General features: G+C 39.4%; 1 protein-coding gene across 1 annotated transcript in view; it reads right to left on the bottom strand.

Annotated features, from left to right (window-relative positions):
* Nucleotides 1–20788, bottom strand: part of LOC127359256 (dynein axonemal heavy chain 6-like) — a 49213-nt gene extending 28425 nt beyond the window's left edge. Inside the window, exons 1-41 of the mRNA XM_051393145.1 lie at nt 20715–20788; nt 19681–19815; nt 19473–19549; nt 19083–19256; nt 18263–18454; nt 17235–17576; nt 16948–17082; nt 16734–16830; nt 16589–16643; nt 16290–16476; nt 16063–16155; nt 15857–15964; nt 15603–15692; nt 15386–15506; nt 13645–13796; nt 13184–13336; nt 12840–13091; nt 12548–12676; nt 12240–12353; nt 11989–12132; nt 11641–11796; nt 11308–11358; nt 10587–10679; nt 10354–10473; nt 10063–10243; nt 9878–9974; nt 9545–9773; nt 8737–8901; nt 8300–8410; nt 8040–8165; nt 7494–7649; nt 7047–7208; nt 6151–6288; nt 5561–5728; nt 5319–5467; nt 4034–4141; nt 3635–3761; nt 2122–2334; nt 1816–2037; nt 1583–1705; nt 151–333 (exon numbers count right to left, since the gene is read on the bottom strand). Coding sequence (XP_051249105.1) covers nt 151–333; nt 1583–1705; nt 1816–2037; nt 2122–2334; nt 3635–3761; nt 4034–4141; nt 5319–5467; nt 5561–5728; nt 6151–6288; nt 7047–7208; nt 7494–7649; nt 8040–8165; nt 8300–8410; nt 8737–8901; nt 9545–9773; nt 9878–9974; nt 10063–10243; nt 10354–10473; nt 10587–10679; nt 11308–11358; nt 11641–11796; nt 11989–12132; nt 12240–12353; nt 12548–12676; nt 12840–13091; nt 13184–13336; nt 13645–13796; nt 15386–15506; nt 15603–15692; nt 15857–15964; nt 16063–16155; nt 16290–16476; nt 16589–16643; nt 16734–16830; nt 16948–17082; nt 17235–17576; nt 18263–18454; nt 19083–19256; nt 19473–19549; nt 19681–19741 — 5754 coding nt within the window. The 5' untranslated portion in view covers nt 19742–19815; nt 20715–20788. The remainder of the gene's footprint in view (nt 1–150; nt 334–1582; nt 1706–1815; nt 2038–2121; nt 2335–3634; nt 3762–4033; nt 4142–5318; nt 5468–5560; nt 5729–6150; nt 6289–7046; nt 7209–7493; nt 7650–8039; nt 8166–8299; nt 8411–8736; nt 8902–9544; nt 9774–9877; nt 9975–10062; nt 10244–10353; nt 10474–10586; nt 10680–11307; nt 11359–11640; nt 11797–11988; nt 12133–12239; nt 12354–12547; nt 12677–12839; nt 13092–13183; nt 13337–13644; nt 13797–15385; nt 15507–15602; nt 15693–15856; nt 15965–16062; nt 16156–16289; nt 16477–16588; nt 16644–16733; nt 16831–16947; nt 17083–17234; nt 17577–18262; nt 18455–19082; nt 19257–19472; nt 19550–19680; nt 19816–20714) is intronic.
* Nucleotides 20789–21816: the final 1028 nt, after the last annotated feature.

Below are 21816 nucleotides of genomic sequence, written 5' to 3'. Positions count from 1 at the left end.
GACACCAACACACACACACAAGAATAAAGGGAGAAGAAGCTCAGTTAGTAAGTAATGGCATGGTTAAAAAAAATAGACCAGTCCCTGTGTGGCAATAAAAACAGAAGTGTAACAGAATAAAGTGACAGTTAAATCTTGTGATTGATTTACCATTTTGAGGTCTGGCCCTCCATCGCCCAGCAGCAGTGCCTCTAGCAGGGAGCAAAGAGTTGTGACTTTACTGATCTCCACCTGGCGAATTGCCTGGGTGCAATGCTTTAACACGAACTGAAGACCCTTTTCGACATACTGCTCAAACTGCTCCAGCAGGTATGTTCGCACTGGGTCTGGGAGCTAGAGAGACAGTACAGAGCGAAGGGAGAAAGAGGGTCAGAGAGATGGATGTAGGCAGCAGAAGGTAAGGTTACATAATCACTAAAGCAATCTGGTTAAAATAGTTATAGAGAGCGTTCAACATTTTGGGAAAAAACCTTTATTCACTTCCTTGCCAAAAGTTGGATGAGAAAATCGATACCACTCTCATATCTGTCCACTAAATCTGAGATCTAGATGAAAATCCACCTTCCAACACTTCCTATAGTCAGCTCACTTACATAGCTTCCCGTTTCCAGTCTTTATGCTAAGCTAACTGTCTGGGTGTAGCTTCATATGAGAAACTAACAGTTCTCAAATAATAAATAAATATTATATATAAATGTTCTCATCTAACTCTCAGCAAGACAGGGAATAAGCTTATTTGTCTTGAACTATTCCTTAAAAAAGAAGTCTGTTAGTCAGAGAAGACAAATATTTAGAATAAATGTGGGCATATGTGCCCATAAGACACAGAGACAGACTCCCGGAGTAAAAATAGATGGAAATCCATACAAAAAACTCTTACAACTCCACAAATTAGTTGAAAGGGTAATCAAAGTCATCCCAGACAAGGCAGAATGCAACAATTGAACTAAGAAAAGAAAGTCCCTTCCCATAAGAACGTTGCTTCATAGAGAGGTTTAAATACTCAAAAGTGGAGAGAAAACAAAGAGGACAAGCAGCAAACAAATGTAAGATTATCATAAATACACTGTCAACAAACAAAATAGTCAATTATATATCGAGACAAAGAGATACACAACAAAAGAAAGAGGGTTAAAAGTTGAGGGGAGAGATGTCCCACTCTCTGCGGTGTTAACCTTTGATGTGACGTGCCGCAATCAACGTCATATTTCTCCTGCTTGTAATGCCTGAAAAGTGCACAAACAGTCAGGATGACACAGCCACATTTTCACACGTAAAGAGCAATGATGGAGACGGATCAAAAATAAGTAGTCAGTGATATAAAGTATGGGTAAGGGTGTTTGAATGATGCCCAATCAAGGGTGCAGAGCTATGATCTGAGAGAGAAAGCGATACAATTAATGTAACAGTTTACACATACTGTATGTACTAACACTGGTGGGACCACCTGTCACAAAAAAGACACAAACATGAAACACTGTTTAAGAAGCAGTTATACGACCAGCTTAAAGCACAAATCATCTATTAGAATAACATTTTACAATTTCAAATACTGTCTGAGCAGAGATACAAAATGTACAACCTTGGCTCCAAGACCACTGATCCACGTCTGGACATAGGGCATCCACTTCAACTCATCTGGGTCAATATATACCATCCCACAGCGACTGACTGTTGCTGGAGATGCTACAGCCAAGTCCTGGACCTGAAAAATTCAGTTCATAAAAAATACTGTAGAATCTTATAAGTATATTTATATATCATAAAATATACTTCATCATCATATCATCATCTTTCACTGTGTTCAGCTCTAACCTCAAACACCATATGTATGGATGAAGTAAGTTTGATTCGCTCGCTATTGGCAAGACAGAGCATCTTGTTGTCATCCAGCACTGTGTTCATGTTCTCAATCCACAGGGCGTCAACTGGCCCATCACAGATCACCCACTTGTGGTCCTCAGTGGTGTCACTAACTGCATCACGGACGCTCAGTGCCATCAGTCCGTCACGCCACTCCAGGGTTAATGTGTTAACCTGAGGGGTTGAGGTAAATAATCAATGAAAGTAGAGAAGGAAGGGAAGAAGCGGTTGTATTATTTATTCTTCTGTCTACAGTACCTCTCCGTAGAGCTCTCCCATTGTGACAGATTTTGGGTTGAGAACATAGGTCTTGACAGGTTGACAGAAGGGGTTCTTAGCCTTGTGCCCTGTGCGATGGAGGGTCTCCAGTGTGTCTGCCAGGATGGTGTAGACAGTAGTCTTACCTCCACCAGTAGGTCCTACCAACATGACACCATGACGCACTAACATGGTCTCATACAGCTGGATTACCTGGTTGCACAAAAAGAAATGGAAAGGAGAGGAATGAGGGCATGTTTAGAGGATGGGCCTGTTTTACAAACTAAACCAAATGCATATAAATGTACGACTATATCAAAGTGACACAAACACAAAGCATCTAAATTCTATTCACCTCCATTATATTGAGGAGGCTGCATAAATCAGACAGATATCGCAAAACTTGAGCAAGAAAAACTAAAATGTCTGCATGACTACTATTGTCAACCTATCTGACGAATGTATACAGACAACCATGAATGACTAAATGACATTTTAAATGGACTACATTTATATAGTGCTTTACAATTTACCTCTCATTTACCCATTGACACACACAATTGCTGCGATGCACTGGTCTTGCCACAGGCTAGGGGAAGCTTAGCATCCCCACAATTATCACTGAACGTCAATAGTGAGTTTAAATATATTTTAAATGGACCTGTAGTTGTATAGCGCCTTTCTAGCCTTCTGACCACTCAAAACGCTTTTACACTATGTGCCACATTCACCCTTTCACACACATTCACTCAGTGATGGAAAAGCCCATCGAACAGAAACTAACGCATTCATACACATTCACACACAGACGCACAGCATCAGGAGCAATTTGGGGTTCAGTATCTTGCACAATGATACTTCGACACATAACGAAACTGCACTGACTTTGTCGCATTTTATGTGGCCATGGCTGTTTTAGGGACTTGCTCACTCTAGTCTTTTAAGAAGCATATCTGATCTGCTGCTGATTGTGCTTTGACTCTTAAGCTGTTTTCGTCTTGGTAGTCTAACAAGCTGTTTTAGGACAACTCAGGAAAATGTGCCATGTTTGTCGGTGTGTGTGTGTGTGTCAAGTTTGCCTGGGCCCACCCCAGTCTATACTGTATTGGCTTACACTTGCATATTGCGTTTCTGTCTGCAAGATATTTGTAGTAGTCCACCTTACTTGTTGTGGTGGAAAAAGCTACCATTTCTTTCATTACTTTTTGCTATGAATTATGGCTATTTGTTGGTAAAATAAAAGAGGTAATAATTACGGGAATGTCTGCCTCTGCCACAGCTTAATTAGACAGGAGCGGGAAGTTAAAAAGTACTGAGGGATGGCCAAACACATTGTTAGGTTTGTCTTTTCATGGGATTTCTTGATTTTAAGTAAAATGAAGAATACCATTTTTTTATCTTTCTTATCTTTTAGAAAATGTATACATTACATGTGTTTTACAGAGGTTCATTCTTCATTCATAATTTAATAAATTAAAAACAAATTAAGAAACATCAGTTCTGCCCTTTGTACCTTCTTGGTCATGGTAGCCAAAGGCTGCAGATTTCGCTTAACCAGAGACTCCAGAATGGTCGAGTGTAGCACACCATAGTCATGCTCAGGGATACACACACCAGGGAAAAGGTCTGATAGGATACCACTGGAGGGGGGTAGGCATTAAACATACATTATTCATACATACAGTATATGTCCTGAGATAATTTTTGTTATGAATTGGCACTATACAAATAAAACTGAATTATAAATATAGATGTTTTCACATGTAACCACATAAAACAGAACACACATTTTTCTCACATTTGTTTGTGTTGCCAATCTGGTATAATACTCTAATCTAATTTTTCAGTATGTGTGCATTCAGAGCGCCAGAAGTAAGATGTACTTTCCTGTGAAAATGTCTGATAGGCTTACCCAAACAGCACAGTATCATCAACAAGGAACTTTGGCAGGTTGGAATCCCTCAGTGCTCTGATAAGAACCACATCCTCACTGAGTAGGGGGTTATCTCTCTTTAGAGACCTAAACACACAAAAAACAATAATTACTTCACAAGTTATAGGCGTTTATTTGTTATACATCAAGCATTGATAATGCTAATAATACATTATTTATAAAACCTTCACAATATGACAAGCTGTGTTTTATTGGTAGCAGTCCTGCAGCTAGTTGCAACCTCTTGGTCATACTGTGGAAAAGTTATTGGTTTCAGTTTCAGTTTACATGTAACATATTGCCACAATAAACTAATCAGTGTCATAAAAAATGTAACACAGATAATAAGCAGCTGACTTGAGCTGATATTTCAATACTGCACAACCTGATCTGCACACAAAGGCTGGTTCCATTTGATTATAAAAAACAAAGTAAAAAACATGAGACATTAGAGTGGGAGATAATGAATATGTGCTTAGTGTGGAAGAAAGCACAGACAAGTAATATCTATGCAGAGACAAACAATGAATAACAAGCCAATAACAACAGTTCCCTGAGCTTGCATATAGTGTATATATATTTCTATTATATTTTTCAATATTCTTATTTTGTGATTCTTACTGTACTTGTACACTTCTTTGCACTACATTTCCCTGTGCTGCTGTGTCTGACTTGAATTTCTCCTATGGGGGATCAATAAAGGTACTCTTATCTTATCTTATTCAGCTTATGACCAACAGGCGAAAGCATGGCTTTCACTACATATCATCAGCATCCATTCATATCTATTTATGTACCCACGCAGACAGAACAGAACCAGAACAACTAGAACAACTGGCTTTGTCTACAAATCTCCCTTATTTTGATCTTAATATGAGTAAAGACATTTCACACAGATGATACACAGTGAAACTAGAGCTATGTTTCTTTCATCAACAGCAAGCAATAATGGGGTGATTTCAACAGTGAGAGGCTCTTACCCTCTAATCTGAGTAATCACTGGAACAGTATTTGATATTTTATGCTTTTGCACAAAGTATGATAAACTAACTCACTGATGATCTTCTGCAGTGGACTAAATTAAGACAACTTCATGCTGATTAGAAACATATTCATTTAACATTAAGAACCTCTCATAGCTCATTCTGTACATGGACGGTGAATTTGTCTGTGCTTGTGTGTCATGAGTCACAATTGCCCTTCTGGTACTGCCATAAATGAATGAACATGTGTGTCAGTGTGTGTATGAGTGTGATGCTCTTACCCAGCCATGACCAGGACAGACTTGACGGCTCTCATGCCAAAGTCATAGTGGTCCTGCTGGGACAGCTGCTCAGAGCATAGCTTGTACATCTGGGTCATTTTCCTGGCTAGGGTCTTACTGGATTGAAATCCCTCTGAGTACAAAATCACCTGGAGGGAGGGAGAGATACAGGGGAATGATAAACTGTTATTTTAGAGAACATAAGCAAGCATATACAACAACACACGTAGGGAGCCTGTCACCTCAGCAATTAGGGCATAGTTTGGCACCATCATGGCTATGGGTCGAAAGAGAGCTTTAAGGTTGTCAGGTAGCTCTGTTCTTCCAGCGTAGCCCGGGTTCATGGTAATGAATGAAGCACATGTCATCACCAGCTTGATCTCCTGGCCCTCAAATCGAAACCTTGACAGCTGCATAAAACAGAATTGAGTGAGATGCTCTTTATGTATGTGTGTGGCAGTGACTTAAAACTAATTAGTTTTTTATCTGTTCTGGCTCCTAATGATGGTCTTTCTGTATCTCCACTATATGAAAAATAGAGTAATGCAACAGTGTATTACTGACTGCTGTTCAGTTAAAGGTGTAGCATATTACATTTGGTCAAAGCTGTGTGCGTCTTGTCACATAAAATGCAATGTAAACATTTATGTGTTGTGTGATGAAATTCATTGCCATTCACCTATGTAAAGTGTGTTTTGTTAAATATAAAGCACAAGACTACGTTTCTTTTTAATTTTCTCAGTACATTACTATACAATAAGTAATGTATACTGCAAAGTGTGAGCACTGTGAGAACAATGCAGAAGTGGTATGTATATGTGTGTGGGTGTACCTTAGCAGCCTTGGCATTTCGTATGGTTATGAGTTGCTGAGCGATGACAGACAACACTTCAATGTCGATTCGGTTAAATTCATCAAAACAACACCAAGCACCCGACTGAGCAAGCCCACTGAAGAAGCGCCCCATCATCTGGAAGAGAGAAGTGTGACTAATTAAAAATAAGAGAAAGTATTATGGTGCATTAGTGTGATATATAAAGGTTTGGGTGGTATATTATATTTGATTTTAAAATAAAAGAAGATTGCATTTTTCAAATGTGAAATCTTTTTCAGGCAGCCATGTTTCCTGATGAACACAAGGTATATTTTTGCAGCTGCAGGTGGTATCAGTAAATGTCCTTATACATGGATTCTGTTGCACTACTTGCACCACTTCCATAGGTAACACAAAACACTGCTGAAAGTTGTTAATGTCTCATGGACAGTGGAATTAAATGTTACACTTAAATTTTGCTCAGCAACAGTGGAGAAGAGCTGAACAAAGCGTTAACACATAAAACCAGAGAGTGCTGTCATTTTACCTAATTCAAAGTCCAACTTTAATACACAGGTGTCTGCTACCAATAGCTAACTTTAGCATACAAATGCTCTGTGCATCAACTCACAAGGACAGAAGGCTTGAGTGCTTCAGCAATAGTGCCAATGGAATCACTGTGTAGGTACAGTCAGAATGAGACAGCTAGTTCAACTGGTGCAGTGGCAGTGAAAATGAATGTTAACTAAAGCTGAATAGATACAGAATCAAGTGTAAGTGAAGAGCGGCGGGGAAGAAATGAAGAAACCAGTAATCATGAGCCAAGCGGACAAATAATAAACAGAAAGTGCAATGAAGGAGCACACAAACGATAAGGTGTGGGTTATAGATGAATACAATTTGTCATGGCTGACCTTGTAGTCAAGTCCATCAGAGCAGTTAAAGACCACACACTGTATGGCCAGGGCCTTCGCCAAGTCCTTGGTGGTCTCGGTTTTGCCCGTCCCTGCTGGCCCAGCTGGTGCTCCTCCTAGGTCTAACTGGAGAGCCCCCATCAGACACAAATAGCAACGGTCCTACATATCAGGGAGGGGTGAGAGATACAGGACAGTTTAATCAACTGTGACCTGTGTGTGCTTAAACAAAACAAAAAAACACAAGCTAACAGATCACACAGGTCAGTGAGTTTACATGTTACCTGAATAAAGAAACACGATATTAATGAAGCTCTGCCACTTGGGGAAGCTTGTATAACAAAGGATAAAAAATGTAGTTCCAGTCTGATCTCACTTTCATTGCATTCAACATAAAGCATAAAAGGTTTCTGAGTTACACAGAAGGAACCGGTATGTGTGTGGTACCGTGAGTGGTGTGATAACCAGTCTAGGACAGGCTCCCAGGTATTCATAGCCATAAATGTAAGTAGAGAGAGCCATTTTGGCTACACAGTTGTCCAAGTCCAGGTCCCAGTAGTAGCGTAGCTGTCTCTGCCATTCAAAGTTAGACCTGGTGTCCACCTGAAAAAGAGGGCTGAAGTTACTTTAAGATGGTGAGTTGCTACAAATGTTTTCAGATCAAATGAAAATCCCCAGTCAATACCTGCACCTAAAAACACACACAAATATAAGCAGAATAATGGTGTTTGTGTGTTTGCCCTTTTGCACAAACACTGCAGTAATTAAGCACAGCGTTAGTTCAGGCAGGCCATGGTGTATCTGATTAATCAATGTAATTTCTGATTCCACTGATGCTCTGTTCTGGGGGTGTTTGCTGCTGCTCTCCTTGTCTTAAATCTTTCCATGTATGCACATGCAGGGAGGTCCCAGAACAGAGCCATACTGCCAAATTTAACATTCTGCTTGGAAATAAAAGTTATTTTGACAAAAGTGGTCCTGACTGAATTGTACCTTCTGGTGGACCAGATCTGTGACAATGTCTCTGGCATGGACATCAGTGGTGATAAGGGCAGTGATGATATTGCGGTGTAAAGTCGGCAGCTGTCCTCGTACCAATGCTGCCAGGGCATTCAGTCTCTGGAAAACACATAAACACAACCGTTACTGGGTTACGAACTTGAATAAATTTATTTTGAAGATTTGATCGGTCAAATCAAATTTTAAACAGACAACTACAGAAAAAGTAAGTAGTAGTAATTTGTGTGATTTACATCAAAGTTTGTTAGTTCAAATTCCTGCAGCGCAGCAAAGTGGTTGTGGTCTCCCTCCAGGCAGGCATCCATGTCCCTGCACCACATCAACTGAGAGATGGTCAGCACCACCTGGTGGACAAACACACAAAGTGAAGTTTAATCACTATAGAAACGGAGAAGACTTATATAGCACAAAGCTGAAATGAAATGATAGAAATCAATTACAAAAATCAAAGCTTGAGATAATAGCAACAGTTATAACAAGTCTTGATCTCCTGAGAGTGAGCAATCAGAGAATTACAAAAGTTCTCATTGTAGGAAAAGTCTGTGAAATGTAAAGATAACTATGTGTAATGGTGTCTTGACATTTTTACATGCAGAGCCAAGTGTGTCATTTAAAAAATCTGAAAAGCAGTTGTGTGTGTGTGTGTGTGTGTGTGTGTGTATGTGTGTACCTGCGATGGATGTCCAGCCACCACCCATTCTTCTCTAGACTTCACCTGGTAGTCTGCAATGGCAGCCTTGCTGAGGCGCCGCAGTGAGGAGAACATAGCCTCCTCCACCTTGCAAAGCCAGTCTTCCACATTGCCTTGTGCCTTCAGACCTTTGGTCAACCCCACCTACATTAGACACAGAAGAACGAGATCAGGTACAGTTAAGGACATTAGTTTGTAAGGGTAAATCCTCTCTGTCAATTCTCACAGCCTTTATTTGCCTTTTCTGATGAAAGGGTGATAACTAATAACCCCTTGTGCTAATAACTGACAAGCCTTATATCTGAGCAATGACTGCAAGCAAAACTGCCACTGCACTAAAAAAATACTCATCACCTCTTTTGCAGAATGTGACATGTCAAATTAATGTCAAAAACAGAAGAGAACTTGGTCCACAGCTGGACACAAAGACACCTAAAGACAGAACAGTTAGCACCCACAGAGGACAAGACCACTAGCGAATGGAATTAGCTGTTTTCCAATTTTCTTATGTTTGTGACAAAATCAAATCAGTACATAAATCAGTACTACATAATTCCTTTCTTTTTAACCAATGCATAATTTAAAAACCACTTTAGGGTTGCTAAGTAAGAGCAGAGCAGTGTAATTTAAGATGGCTATTGTTACAGTTAACAAAGAACAGTAGCATAAGAGTGTATTTTTTTCTTTCTCACTCACACTCTGAGCAAGCACTGAAACAAGAGAATAACAGGTACAATAACACACAGAGAACATTATGACTGGAGGTGTTAAGATTATCAAACCTGACCTTCTCTCCCTCAGGAGAAACCATGCTCAAGATGTCTTTGCTATATACCACTTCCTGTTCTCCAGCATCCAGCACCATTCCTGTAAGACCAGAAGAATGTTTGGGCAGCAAAGCAAACTCTAGCCGCGTAATGGCATCAAAACACTTCCTGAGGTGCGGCTGAACAGCCTGGGGGTTTCTTGTCTGGGCCAAGATCTTTAGCAGCTCATCATTGGATAAGAAGTAAAACCTGCGAGGAACAGATAAAGAACCAACATGAGATTACTTAACACTAAACATTAGTAGCAGTGTGATAATTGTTGTAAATATGTAACAAATTAAGCATGTATGTACCTTGGGAAGATGACTCTCTTGGACTCGAGGTAGGCTTCTAGACACTTCTGTATCTCGTCCAAAAGAGTGTTGTTGTGCTGAAAAGTCTCCAACAGATCTGTGTCAAATAAAATGTGTTAACTGAGTGAGTGCATGTATGTGTATCTTCTTGTTTATTTTTCCGTTAACACTGTGTGTCTACCTACCAGGCTGTGTGGCTGCTTTAAGGGCATTGGGCCTCTTATTGACCATTGCCATGATCTCCTTCCAGGACTTGTCTACCTTAAGAAACATCTTGGACTCAGCAGGCAGCTGCCTCTTGATGTCTGGGGCCAAGAAGATACTCTCTAGATACAGCCAGTTCCTTTGGCATATAAGCCACTCATCCTGAAAATAGAGAAAGGAGAGGGAGAAGAAATGCGGGAAGGAAAACTTTAAGGATAATGTTAGCCGAAGGTGAATTAAAGTAGAAAATGTATTCTCTTCTCAGCCTTTACCAGTGTTTGGCTGAAGAGGGTCAGCTGTTTCAGCAATTTGTCCACCCTGAGCTTGATGGGAGCTACGTAGCGAGAAGATGCCACAGTGCCCATATTGATAATGCTGTCATCCAGAAGTACCTTCAAAGTAAACAAACGTGGAAACACAAACACACACCATTAGATCTACTATAACACAACTAGTGTCTCAACAGCCTGAATGTGTAAGGGTGTGTGTGGGCTGAGGTTACCACCTGGATATCATCCGTGCCTCCCAAGATGAAGACACCTTTAGAGTCACTATGTGACAGCACAGTGAACTCTGTGGTCTTCCACGCGTCCTCCACCTGCACAGCTCAATGAGAGGCAGAGGTTAAATAATGTGGGCTCACACAATAAATGTGGAAAGCACTTAAACAGCATATATATAGATAGATAGATAGATAGATAGATAGATAGATAGATAGATATGTATAGAAAATATGGTGAGTAGGCTTTCATTGTCTCCAGAAACATAAATTCAGCTTAAAGGGATACTTATTTGGAAATATTTGTTTTCTAGTTTGTTAGATCAGAAGATCAATACCACTGGCATGTCAAATATAAAGGCTGGTTTTGTCTAAAGGCAAACATCCACTAACCAAAACCTCACTAATTACCACATTATATTTTAATCTTAATCTGTAGAAAAGGCGGGTAGATTTTCTTTTATCACAGGACAGAGCCAGGCTAGCTGTTTCCCCTTGCTTCCAATCTTCATGCTAAGATAGCCATCTCCTGACTGATTTTAATTGGCTATAATTAATCCATAATTAAAAAACATTAAAACATAATAACAAATATGATGGCATGATGACTCAACAACACAATATTCAACAGGCAGGAGGGTTAAGTACACTTCTACAGCAGTTTCTCCTGAAGATATAGATGGACATGTCTGTATAGATATTTATGGACAGTTTCCTTTCAACGCACCTTTCGAACAATAGTCTCCACTGATGCCTCTCCTGAAGCCTGTCCTGACACCTAAAATTCAAGGGTTGTGTTAGTCCTGTTTTAGATAGATAGATAGATAGATAGATAGATAGATAGATAGATAGATAGATAGATAGATAGATAGATATGGCTATCTCTGTATGTATATATGTAACACAAGCAAAGATTAGTTAACACAAGGCTATAGGTTAGATTATGTAAGTGCAAGTGGTAGTACATACTTACCCTTTTACCGTTTTAATAGTCAGTAGCAACCAAGGTGTCACAAGTACAGCAAGAAAAGCTCATTATGTAGCTATATTTATGTTTCACCTCTTGTATCTTTGTGCCATAAGAGAAGATATTGATCTCCTCCAAAACAGCCACAGTAAGCTCCTCAACATTCAGGGAGGACCCCACAACAGACTCCAGAATCTTCCAGTGCTCTGGTTTCATACATGGGTTACGTAGATCAGTGATAACAGGCAGCTGAAGGAAAACACATGAATATGTTTTAGATAGTCACTAAGCTGTAGTCAAGAACCAGGTGGCTAAATCACTTGCCCGCAGCCTATATGTTAATGTGACATAATTTCAAAAAGAGTTGTGATCATTTTGTTATTTATGCCGCACACTACACACATTAACGGCAGTCACTACAGAACGCTTTGTCCTACCCACCCTTTGCTTCATGACCTCCACCTTGTCCTTAAGACTTGGCACCACATTGTTACGTGGCAGACCCTTCTCCAGCTGGTTGACATATTTTCCATACTTGATAACCTGTGAGCTGAACTGCTCCAAGTCCAATTGCTCAAGTGTTGTCTGGGTATGGGTGAAAATGGAAAGACACTGGAGCTGTTAACATTATGTCTGTACATGACACTGTGTTTGCTCAGGTCTTTGCAAACAATATGCTAAGTGCACCTCACCTGCCTCCATCCGTCTTGTAAAGACTTCCATTCCTCTAGAGAGTCCCACAGCAGCTGCTTCAGCCTAAACTCTGTAGTTAACTCCTCCAGGCTGTCAAACTTGGTAACCTCCACCTTTATTCACCAGAAGGTAGAGGGGGGAAAACTACTTTAGGCTGGGTTGGTTGGCTAATTTGTTTGTAAAGTTTCAATCAAATGACCTTTTCTGATTTGGGCCCAGATCTCCAACTCAAAATAAAATTATGACTTGGCTTGGGACATGCCTTTTACTAGAAGCATTTTGGAATTACTGAAAAGTACTACAGCACCTTGAATTTCTTCTGGTATGAGGTGTAGGTGGAGGCCTGGTCCTGTAGCTTGTCTATGGTAATCTGGATCTCCCCCAGCAGTAGACGCATTTGGGAGGAATCTGCATTGATGTCTAGGATTTTTGGATCCTACACATGAAAAACCACAAAGCAAATAAGTAAAATGGAGCAAAAGTCATAAAGACTTCCAAATGACATATTCTTATGTTGTAAGTTAACAAAATCCAAGACCCTTTTTATTTCAGTTACCTGCATTACTTAATACAAAAAATAATACAACTTCTCTATGTACCTGTGACTTAAGCTTGGTTTTCATGACCTCATGGTTCAGCTCCTTTATGTCCTTGTGCAAGGAGCTGCAGAACTTCTTCATGCTAGAGGACTTCTCAGCCGCAGCGTTATCGATGGTACTGTGCAACGAGTTGATAGAGGGTTGCAAGGTGGCGAAAACAACCATATGCTCAGGTGGTGTGGGAACTGAGTACATGTTAATAAGGTTGTACATCTGACGCACTGTCTCTTGCTCCTCTTCGAGCGCCGTTATCTGGTGAGAGGGAGAAAAGAAAGAGGGAGAACTGAGTGCAGTAGAATTGGGTCAGATAGCAAACTGCTATCAACATGAAATGTACATCTTACCCTTTCCTGTATCTCATCCAGGAATGTTAGGGAGTTGGCTAACTCAGCTGTAGTGGAGGGCTTGGACGCTAGTTTAAACTCAGCTTCACAAGCCTCTGCAATGACAGCATCTAGCTTCCTCTTAGCCAGCTGAGTAAGCCTCTCATTGACGACCTGGGGCAGAGATTCAGAGGCAGAGCCATGATTCCTACACGCCTTTATCATTCTGTAGTGTTCATTCAATTGTACTCATCAATATTTGTCTGTCTTATAAAATATTTCTCACAAATATATCATTGAGGCTCTGGACCTCACTTATATTTTCATTTCAGTGAGGTTCAATTAACTCATAATGGCCTCACTGCGCTCTTGTTTAAAGCAAGATGCAAGCAAGAAGATCAAAAACTCTCCACAATTCTAAACCAAAAACTGTTGTGTAATAGAAGTAATACAGTATGTGTTTGCATATAGGTAGTCCACACCTCCAGAGAGCGGAGCGGGGAAGACACAAGTTTCTCTTTGAGGTACGTTTTATCCACAAGCAGTAAGCCGAGATGTGTCTTTTCTTGGATGGCTAAGGCCTCCTTATGCTCACTGTGGTATAACTCCAGTGCTTTTTCAAAACAAGACAAACCTGTGAGATGAAGTAGTCAACATTCATTAGTATAGAAGAACCATGTAGTTATTGCATGCTTTGCTCCAATTAAATATACATACTATGTACACATAGAGGTGCAAACATAGTCACATAACTGTGTACACATTTACATCCAATAGCAAATGTGTTGTGTTAATTTCCTGAACAAATCACTAAATGTGACAAAAAATATATATTAAAGATTATCTTTAGAAACAACTTTTTCCCTTTTGCCTCCATCCAAAACCCATCTGCCATTAATCCTCTAATTTTTTTAACACTCTTCCCAGAAGTTTCCCAGCTGCTCATTACTGCTCATAGTAATCATTTCAGTGAACACAACTCTCAGTGGCACTCATTAAGATGAATGTAAAATGAAAAAAGGACATAAATACGAAAGAATAACTAACTAGAATGAATTAGTGTATCATTAAGGGCTATATAATTGCATATAGATCAGTATATACCTACACTTTTCGAAATAAATGCACAACTACAAGATGCAATTCGTGGTCCTAGATGAAGTAAACCCAACTGTGATGGTCTGCATAGTAGACTGTACTCCTTATGAATGCAAAACAGATTGGCAATCTACTCTCATCTACTTGCATTACCATGCAATAATGCAATTTTAACATACTCCTGAAAAAATCTAATATCTCTGCAAACTTATGGTATGCTTTGGAAAATCTGGACATTTTTTTAGCTTTAGTGTTATTATAAACTCAATGGCATGGTCTTTAAAGGTACCCTGTGGAGTTTTTGACCACTTGTCGCAGAATATGGAGAAATGTTTTCATGAATGGGGTCCACCTTTTGTTACAAACACACGCATGCATATGTGTGAGCACAGGGGTAATTGGTAAATGGTAAATGGATTGTACTTATATAGCACCTTTCTAGTCTTTCAACCACTCAATGGGCTGTACACCACATGCCACACTCACCCCATTCACACACATTCATCCACTGATGGCAGTGGCTGCCATGCAAGGTGCCAACTGCTCACCAGAACGGAAACTAATCATTCACACACACTCATAACCGATGCAAAGCAGCGTGAGCAATTTGGGGTTCAGTGTCTCTCTGAGCCACAGCCGCTGTGACTTGCTGCTGCTGGTTTTATGCTATTCTGCTTACTGAAAATTTGTGGGAGTAACACACCAAGAAATGTAGCAATGTGCCAACAAAGGAAGTGAAGAAGAATATTGTGGAACTAGCAAACAATAGATGTAAACAATGCAGGATTTAAAATATTAAAAACATCAGCTTCGTAAATGTATCATGAGGAAATGCATTCTACACAATTTTGTCTTTAAGATAACATAGGGTAACTTTAAGTCAGAGAGGAGCTGAGAGGTGTCATTACTTAAAAACAAAAATATCCTATTTGGACTGGTGATTCACCCAAGGCATAGACCTGGTTTAAGCCACCGTGTTTTTATTCACAACTTGTCAAGTGTTTTTAAGTTTCCAATACATAATCTTAACAAAAAAGGCTTAAAAAGACTTTTCAAAAGCTCTTTGTTCTATAAGTGGGAGATGTGTTACAAAAATAATGTTTACGCTGATGTATAGTACATCACCCTGATCCTGTTGCCACACTGCATCCAGATCCAGACTCTCATTCTCTTTGTAGAACAGCCGAAAACGCTCAAACGAGTGAGAGTACACTTTTGCTGTTTCAAAGGCAAACTGGAGTGATTCCTAAGGGGGGAAACAAGTCAGGCCCATACATACACAGTACTGTACAGACAGAATATAACCTCCAGAGATAGAAACCTATGAAACGTAAAAACTGACCTTGATATTTTGGATGACACTTTGAAGGTGGTCATCATTTTCTATCATGAATTCCAAACAAGGGCCATTCTCAAATGTACTCTCCAGTACCTAAAAGTCAAGAAACACACATTAAGACACATACACAGACTATATCACAGTATTGTACCTTAAAAATTTTGACATATAAACATTAACATTTATAATAACTAAGTTACCCTGAATATACACATCAGGGCCATCGGGTTGAGGCAGGAATTTTTTTTTTTTAATACCTGGTACTCTGGAGGTTCTGTCACTGAATCAAAATCAGGATCTGCTGTAAGTGTGTTAACTGACATCACTGTTTTCTCAAAACGCCCAATCATCTCTGCGACAGTCTCCTGTAGGAATCCGCAAGGAGTATACCATAGATGGATATTAAATGAGTAAAAAACAATAACTTAAAGTAAAACAGTTCATAAGAATTTGTAAAACTAACCTGAAATTCCTCCTCAGAGGGTTTGTAAGTCAAAGCATTTGTTTCCAACATCAGCTCAGAGATGAACATAGGTTGGACACGGGGGGTTTCTGACTTGACAGACTAATGAAGACACACACACCCCAACCAAAGCTGAACACTGGTCTACGTCTGTTTGAAAACTGACATTTTGTGGATTTAGTAATTATTGTGGTTCAACTGTTAATGATACTGAAACAGTGCCCTACCTTCTTATCCGTCCCTTCTCCAGCACAGTCAGTGGTAGCCTCATGGTGCTGGCTCCAGCTCTGAATAGTGGCATGGCTGGGCGTTTGACATACCAGCTCCTGGAGCACAGCGAGTAGCTTGGCCACTGCGTTCACCACCAAGGTGTGTAAGGTGTTGACGACCATATGGTCAACAAGGCGGATGAAGCTGGGCAGGTGAGACAAAGAGGGATTTAAAAACAAGTGGGTATGTCAGGCACACAAATAGAGACAGAAAGTAAACAGAAATGAAGAGACACAAAAACAAGAAAATGACCCACCAGATGAGTCGGCTACAGTGAAAAGTCTTGTGGTGCTTCGCAAGAAGTGAATCATCTGTAACAAACAGAGGGAACTATAAACTTTTTAACATTGTGGGCCATGTATGTACATTCCAGTGTCCGCCTGGGGTCAGTGCGTATGCACCTGGTTTATTAGCTTCAATATCTGCCATGTAGCTGTCACAGGCACAAACTGTCACCTCCTTTATTAGATCTTGAAACTTCTCCAAGTCAGTCAGTGCCTGACAATAATGAACGAATGAGGGCAATGAGAGTGAGGAGGCACACAAAGACATACATAAAGGATGTATACACACTTCAAACATCCAACCAATTTTTGTGTAAATGTACAATTGTACCTCTTGCAGCTGTTTGACCTGGATGTTCTGGAACTCATGTAGTGTGTAGGTGTGTTTATTCTCCAAGTGACACAAGCCTGTGTCACTGATGTGATAACACATTTTCCTGATGTCTATCAGTGCAGGGCTTACAGACTGTATGACAGATCCAAATGTTAATAATAACAACACAATATCCACACTACTCACATTAATTCAAAGATAAATACATATTTACAGTCTATGGTATCCCATATTCAAGATCATTAAGACCTTTATTTATGCAGAATTTATGCAGAGTCACGTACCTGACAGGTAATGAACAAACGTTTTTGGAGGGACTGCCTGGCCCAATTAATCCTCCTGACGCGAATGCCAGTGTGCCACATGAAGAAGGGTTTCCACAGTTTGAAGTGGGCAAAGAAGGGGATGCGCATCAGCTTGCAGTGGGAGTTATACTCCTCTTCCCAGTGCTCAAGGGTCATAAAGTCAAGCTCGCCATCACGTGCAGCTAACACACCTTCACGGTACATCATCAAGGAGTTATCCTCACTGTACTCATATATTTGGACTTTGGAAGGAGGGTCCAAGTATCTACCTTTCTTAATAGAAAAGGGCCATCTGGGGGGACTAGGGGCTGACACTATATCCTGGGACAATTGAGAAGTGGTGAAAAGACACAAAACAAAATGAGTTTCCTGCTACAAGTAGCTTATTTAAAGGCAATAGACAATCAATAAGGGGTTTGTCAACCTTTTTAAGAGAAAAGCCAGATTTTCCCAAGACCATGTTGACTTTACAATTTTTCACCAGTTATTTAGACTGGGAGGTGAGGAGGTAATCCTGAAGCCTGATTACTAAACAGTTAGACATTTGCCTAAGTGTTACAGGCAGTCTTGGGTTTTAGATTTAGGAAATAATTTATCGTAGATAATTTTAAGGAACCTGTCCATTAGGTACTACAAACATCTTTTTAGCAATGCTTATCAAAGACTAACTTACACTGCTAAGGGCAAGCGGAAAGACTTTGTTAAGCTTTGGGAACCATATATGAATATAATTAAAGATGGAAAGGTGGGCTCTACCTGACAGAAAATTGTAAATGATGATGGAAAATATTTATTTTATTTTATTTATATTTTACTTTAGATTGGTACAAGGGGATGAGGGTATGTGTGTGTGAGTATGTGTGTCTGGGTAATGTGAATATGTGTAGTCTTAAATTGTATTGTTACTGTATGTTTTACTGTTGGGTTGTTAGAAAAAAATGACAATAAACATATTGTGGAGAAAAAAAGCAATGCTTATCCTCTTCTCAAACATGTCTGCCACTAACCTCAGTCCTGGATTTCAAAGGAGGTAGGCGGATCGGCCGTTTTTTACACCGCTTGTTTGGCGGCTGTGTTTGTTGAGATGGAGGTGGTGGAGTGTACCAGCTTGGAAACATCTTCTGCTCAGAGGCTTGTAATTTTCCAGCACTCTTAATGGAAAAGGCCTGTCTGGGGGGGCTAGGGGCTGACACTATATCCTGGGACAATTGAGAAGTGGTGGAGAGACACAAAACAAAATGAGTTTCCTGCTGCAAGTAGCTCATTTAAAGGCAATAAACAATGAACTGGGGATTTAACAACGGATTTGTCAACCATTTGGAGAGAAGAGACGGATTTTCCCAAGACCATGATAACATTACACTCCATTTTTTGGACCAGTTAGTCTGGAAGCTTGATACATTTGCCTTAGTTTTACTGGTAGTCTTGGGTTTTAGATTTTGGAAATAATTTCATCATTTACATCATTGAACTTGTCAAGCACTATAGACATCTTTTAAGCAATGCTTATCCTCTGCTCAACATGGTAAATGGACCTGTACTTGTATAGCGACACTCAAAGCGCTTTTACACTGCATGGCACATTCACCCTTTCACACACATTGACTTAATGATGGCAAAGCCCATCAAACAGAAACTAACTCATTCATACACATTCACACACAGACGCACAGCATCAGGAGCAATTCAGGGTTCAGTATCTTGCTCAAGGATACTTCGACATGTGGCACCAGGAGCTGTGGATTGAACCAACAACCTTTCAATTAGGGGACGACACGCTCTGCCTCTGAGTCACAGCCGCCCCTGTGGAACATGTCTGCTACTAACCTCAGTCGTGGATTTCAAAAATCGTACGCCAACAGGCCATAGTTTAGGGCGTCTGTTGGGTTGCTGTGGTGGTGGAGGTGGTGGAGTGTCCCAGCCTGGAAAGATCATACGCTCACGGGCTTGTAAGAATCGCAAACTGGGTTCTTTCCATTTTACACGTTTCTTCAGCAAAGTCTATATTAAGGGGAAGAAACAGACTTCTACTACTAATAATAACACATTTATTTTACATAGCCCTTTATGAAGGACAACAACATACCCATATGTACATACTGCAGTTGAGAATGAGCCAAGAATAATGTATATTAATATTATGTGAAGTACTTGATTGGGTGTACAGTAGACGGTATTTCATATTGTCCAAGTTTGATCTATTTTGCCAAGTCTCACCTCTGAGTCCTGAACATGGACTGGAGGCCTTGGTCGCACGGTGGAGCTCTGTGGTTCAGGGAGCTTGTGCAGCCGGTCTGGGACAGCATGACACGTGGAATTCAAGTTTACTACTGACATTGGCTTGTTGGTTATGCAGGATAACATGCAGCAAAAAAAAATGCACATTTTCATGGTATCCAAAATGCCCTAAAAGAGCTACACCTACCTCTGAACTCAGTTTGCATCAATTTTCCCACCGCCAAGCCGCTCGGAGATGCAGAGGCCATGGGATGTATCCGCACAGGGTCTGGGGCAGTGGAGGAACGGCTGACAGGAGTTAGCTTTTTTTGCTAATAGCAACCTAAGTAAAGTAACGTTAGTAACGTCAGCTAAAAGTTATTTCATCAGAGAAATTAGCAAAGTAAAGACACATTGTATAGAGTTACTTACCCTTAGAAACCTTTTGTAACCACAGAACATATTATATTATAATTATATTATTATTATTTTACATACAGTACGGAGTATCACACAAATAGACATTAACTAACGTTAACGGTAGCTGTTGTTAAAGTTAACCAACCGTTAATTAACGTTACTTACCGTCATGAAAAGTTCAGCTAACTTTCAAGCCTTCTCATCAAAATGTATTAAAACATGCTTAGCGTACCAATTATTCAGCCCCGAAACGTTTTTGATATAACTTAACAAACGCTACCTAAGTTAACTTTGTATAGCTTTATTAAAGTACAACGTTGGTTGCTGACTGACAGCTCAGGTTTACGGTTTGCCAGCAACAAAATCCCGGCATGCAACGCTGACAGGAGTTATCTAGCGTAACGGTTTTGGGTTGTTGTTTATTTTATTTTTTGTTTGTTTTTTGCTTTTTAGTAGCAACGTTAACGTTAGTAAAGTAATAACGTAAGTTAGAAGTTATTTTATCAGTCATTAGAAAAGAAGACAATTCAATTAAAAGTAAAGACACATTGTATGAAGTTACTACAGAACATCACCGTTAACGGTAACGTTGGCTTATACAAAAAAAATACACCGAGCTAACGTAACATTAACGTTGCATAGAGTACGCAGTAACTTATTACGTTATGTTAAGTTATTAAGTTAATATAATATAATATTTAGTTACCTAACGTGATTTCTAACATTAACATTAAGTTGGCTAACTTTTTCAATTTGCTTATTAACTTATGTAATGAGGAAGTAACGAAGCATCATCTTCAAGATGTATTAAAACATTCTTACCGTATCAATTCAGCCCCGATTTGTTTTTGATATAACGCTAACGATAGCTTAACGTTACCTAACATTAACTGCTTTGTGAAACTAGTATTAATTATATCGTATATATTATATCGTATATATTAACGTTATATCGTTGATGTTTCGGTTGCTGACTGACAACTGAGGCTTACGGTTTCCCAGCAACAACTTTTCCTCCCGCAGCTGGTTTTGTTTTGGTTTCACCCATACCGTTTGACAAATACAAAGAAGTAACGTTACATAATCCAGGCCAAAAGCACTGTATTCCCATTAAACCCCATACTTATATATAACTTACAATAAAAACTATGTTCTATAAGTTACTACACAAAAAACATTATTCCATCCTTTTAAATACAATTCTCCTCTAATAATAAAATGAATTAAATTACCAGGCTCTTCTCTTCAAATTGCCTGAAAATAATTAAAATCCCTAAATTTTTACTGCTTATTCTAGGGCAATTTCTATTACTAAAACCAGTAGTCCTCCATACCTTACGTGCCCAAAGACTAACATTAGATGAATGATAAGACTGGTCTGTATCTCAGGAGCAAAATCAAGTATTTGGTATATAAAAAGCTGAATATCAAAGATATGTGAAACATGTTTATATGGTAAACATATAATATCACAAATTTAGCATTTTTCCTAATATTTAAAAAATCCTGATTTTGACAATTGATAAACGTCTGATGTTTCATGTGATATAAATGTTCAAGTTGTGTTGTTAGATACTTGCCTAAGTATGCCCATACCAAATTTCAAGACTTTAGACTAATCAGAACAAATGTTATGGCATTTTCCTTGTCATACTAAATATAGTATATGGGCTCAATTGGTTTAATATATTTATGTCTATACTGTATATTTATTTTAAATGTTGAAAACTCAATAAACATATTAAATGTAATGTAAATAATGCAACAAAAAAAAGTGTTTTCTGTCTTGAGTATCTGATAGTAGTTGTCTGCCACTGACAATATAGGCCATAATACGGAATCAGTTTAGGATTTCCACCTACATTTGCCTAATGTATAATATTAGCAATCTTCAGGTGGAGGTGGAAGATGGGTCCGTGTATGT

The sequence above is a fragment of the Dicentrarchus labrax genome, unplaced genomic scaffold, assembly GCF_905237075.1.
Source record: "Dicentrarchus labrax unplaced genomic scaffold, dlabrax2021, whole genome shotgun sequence".
Lineage (NCBI taxonomy): Eukaryota > Metazoa > Chordata > Actinopteri > Moronidae > Dicentrarchus > Dicentrarchus labrax.
This window is presented reverse-complemented; position numbering and strand designations above follow the sequence as displayed.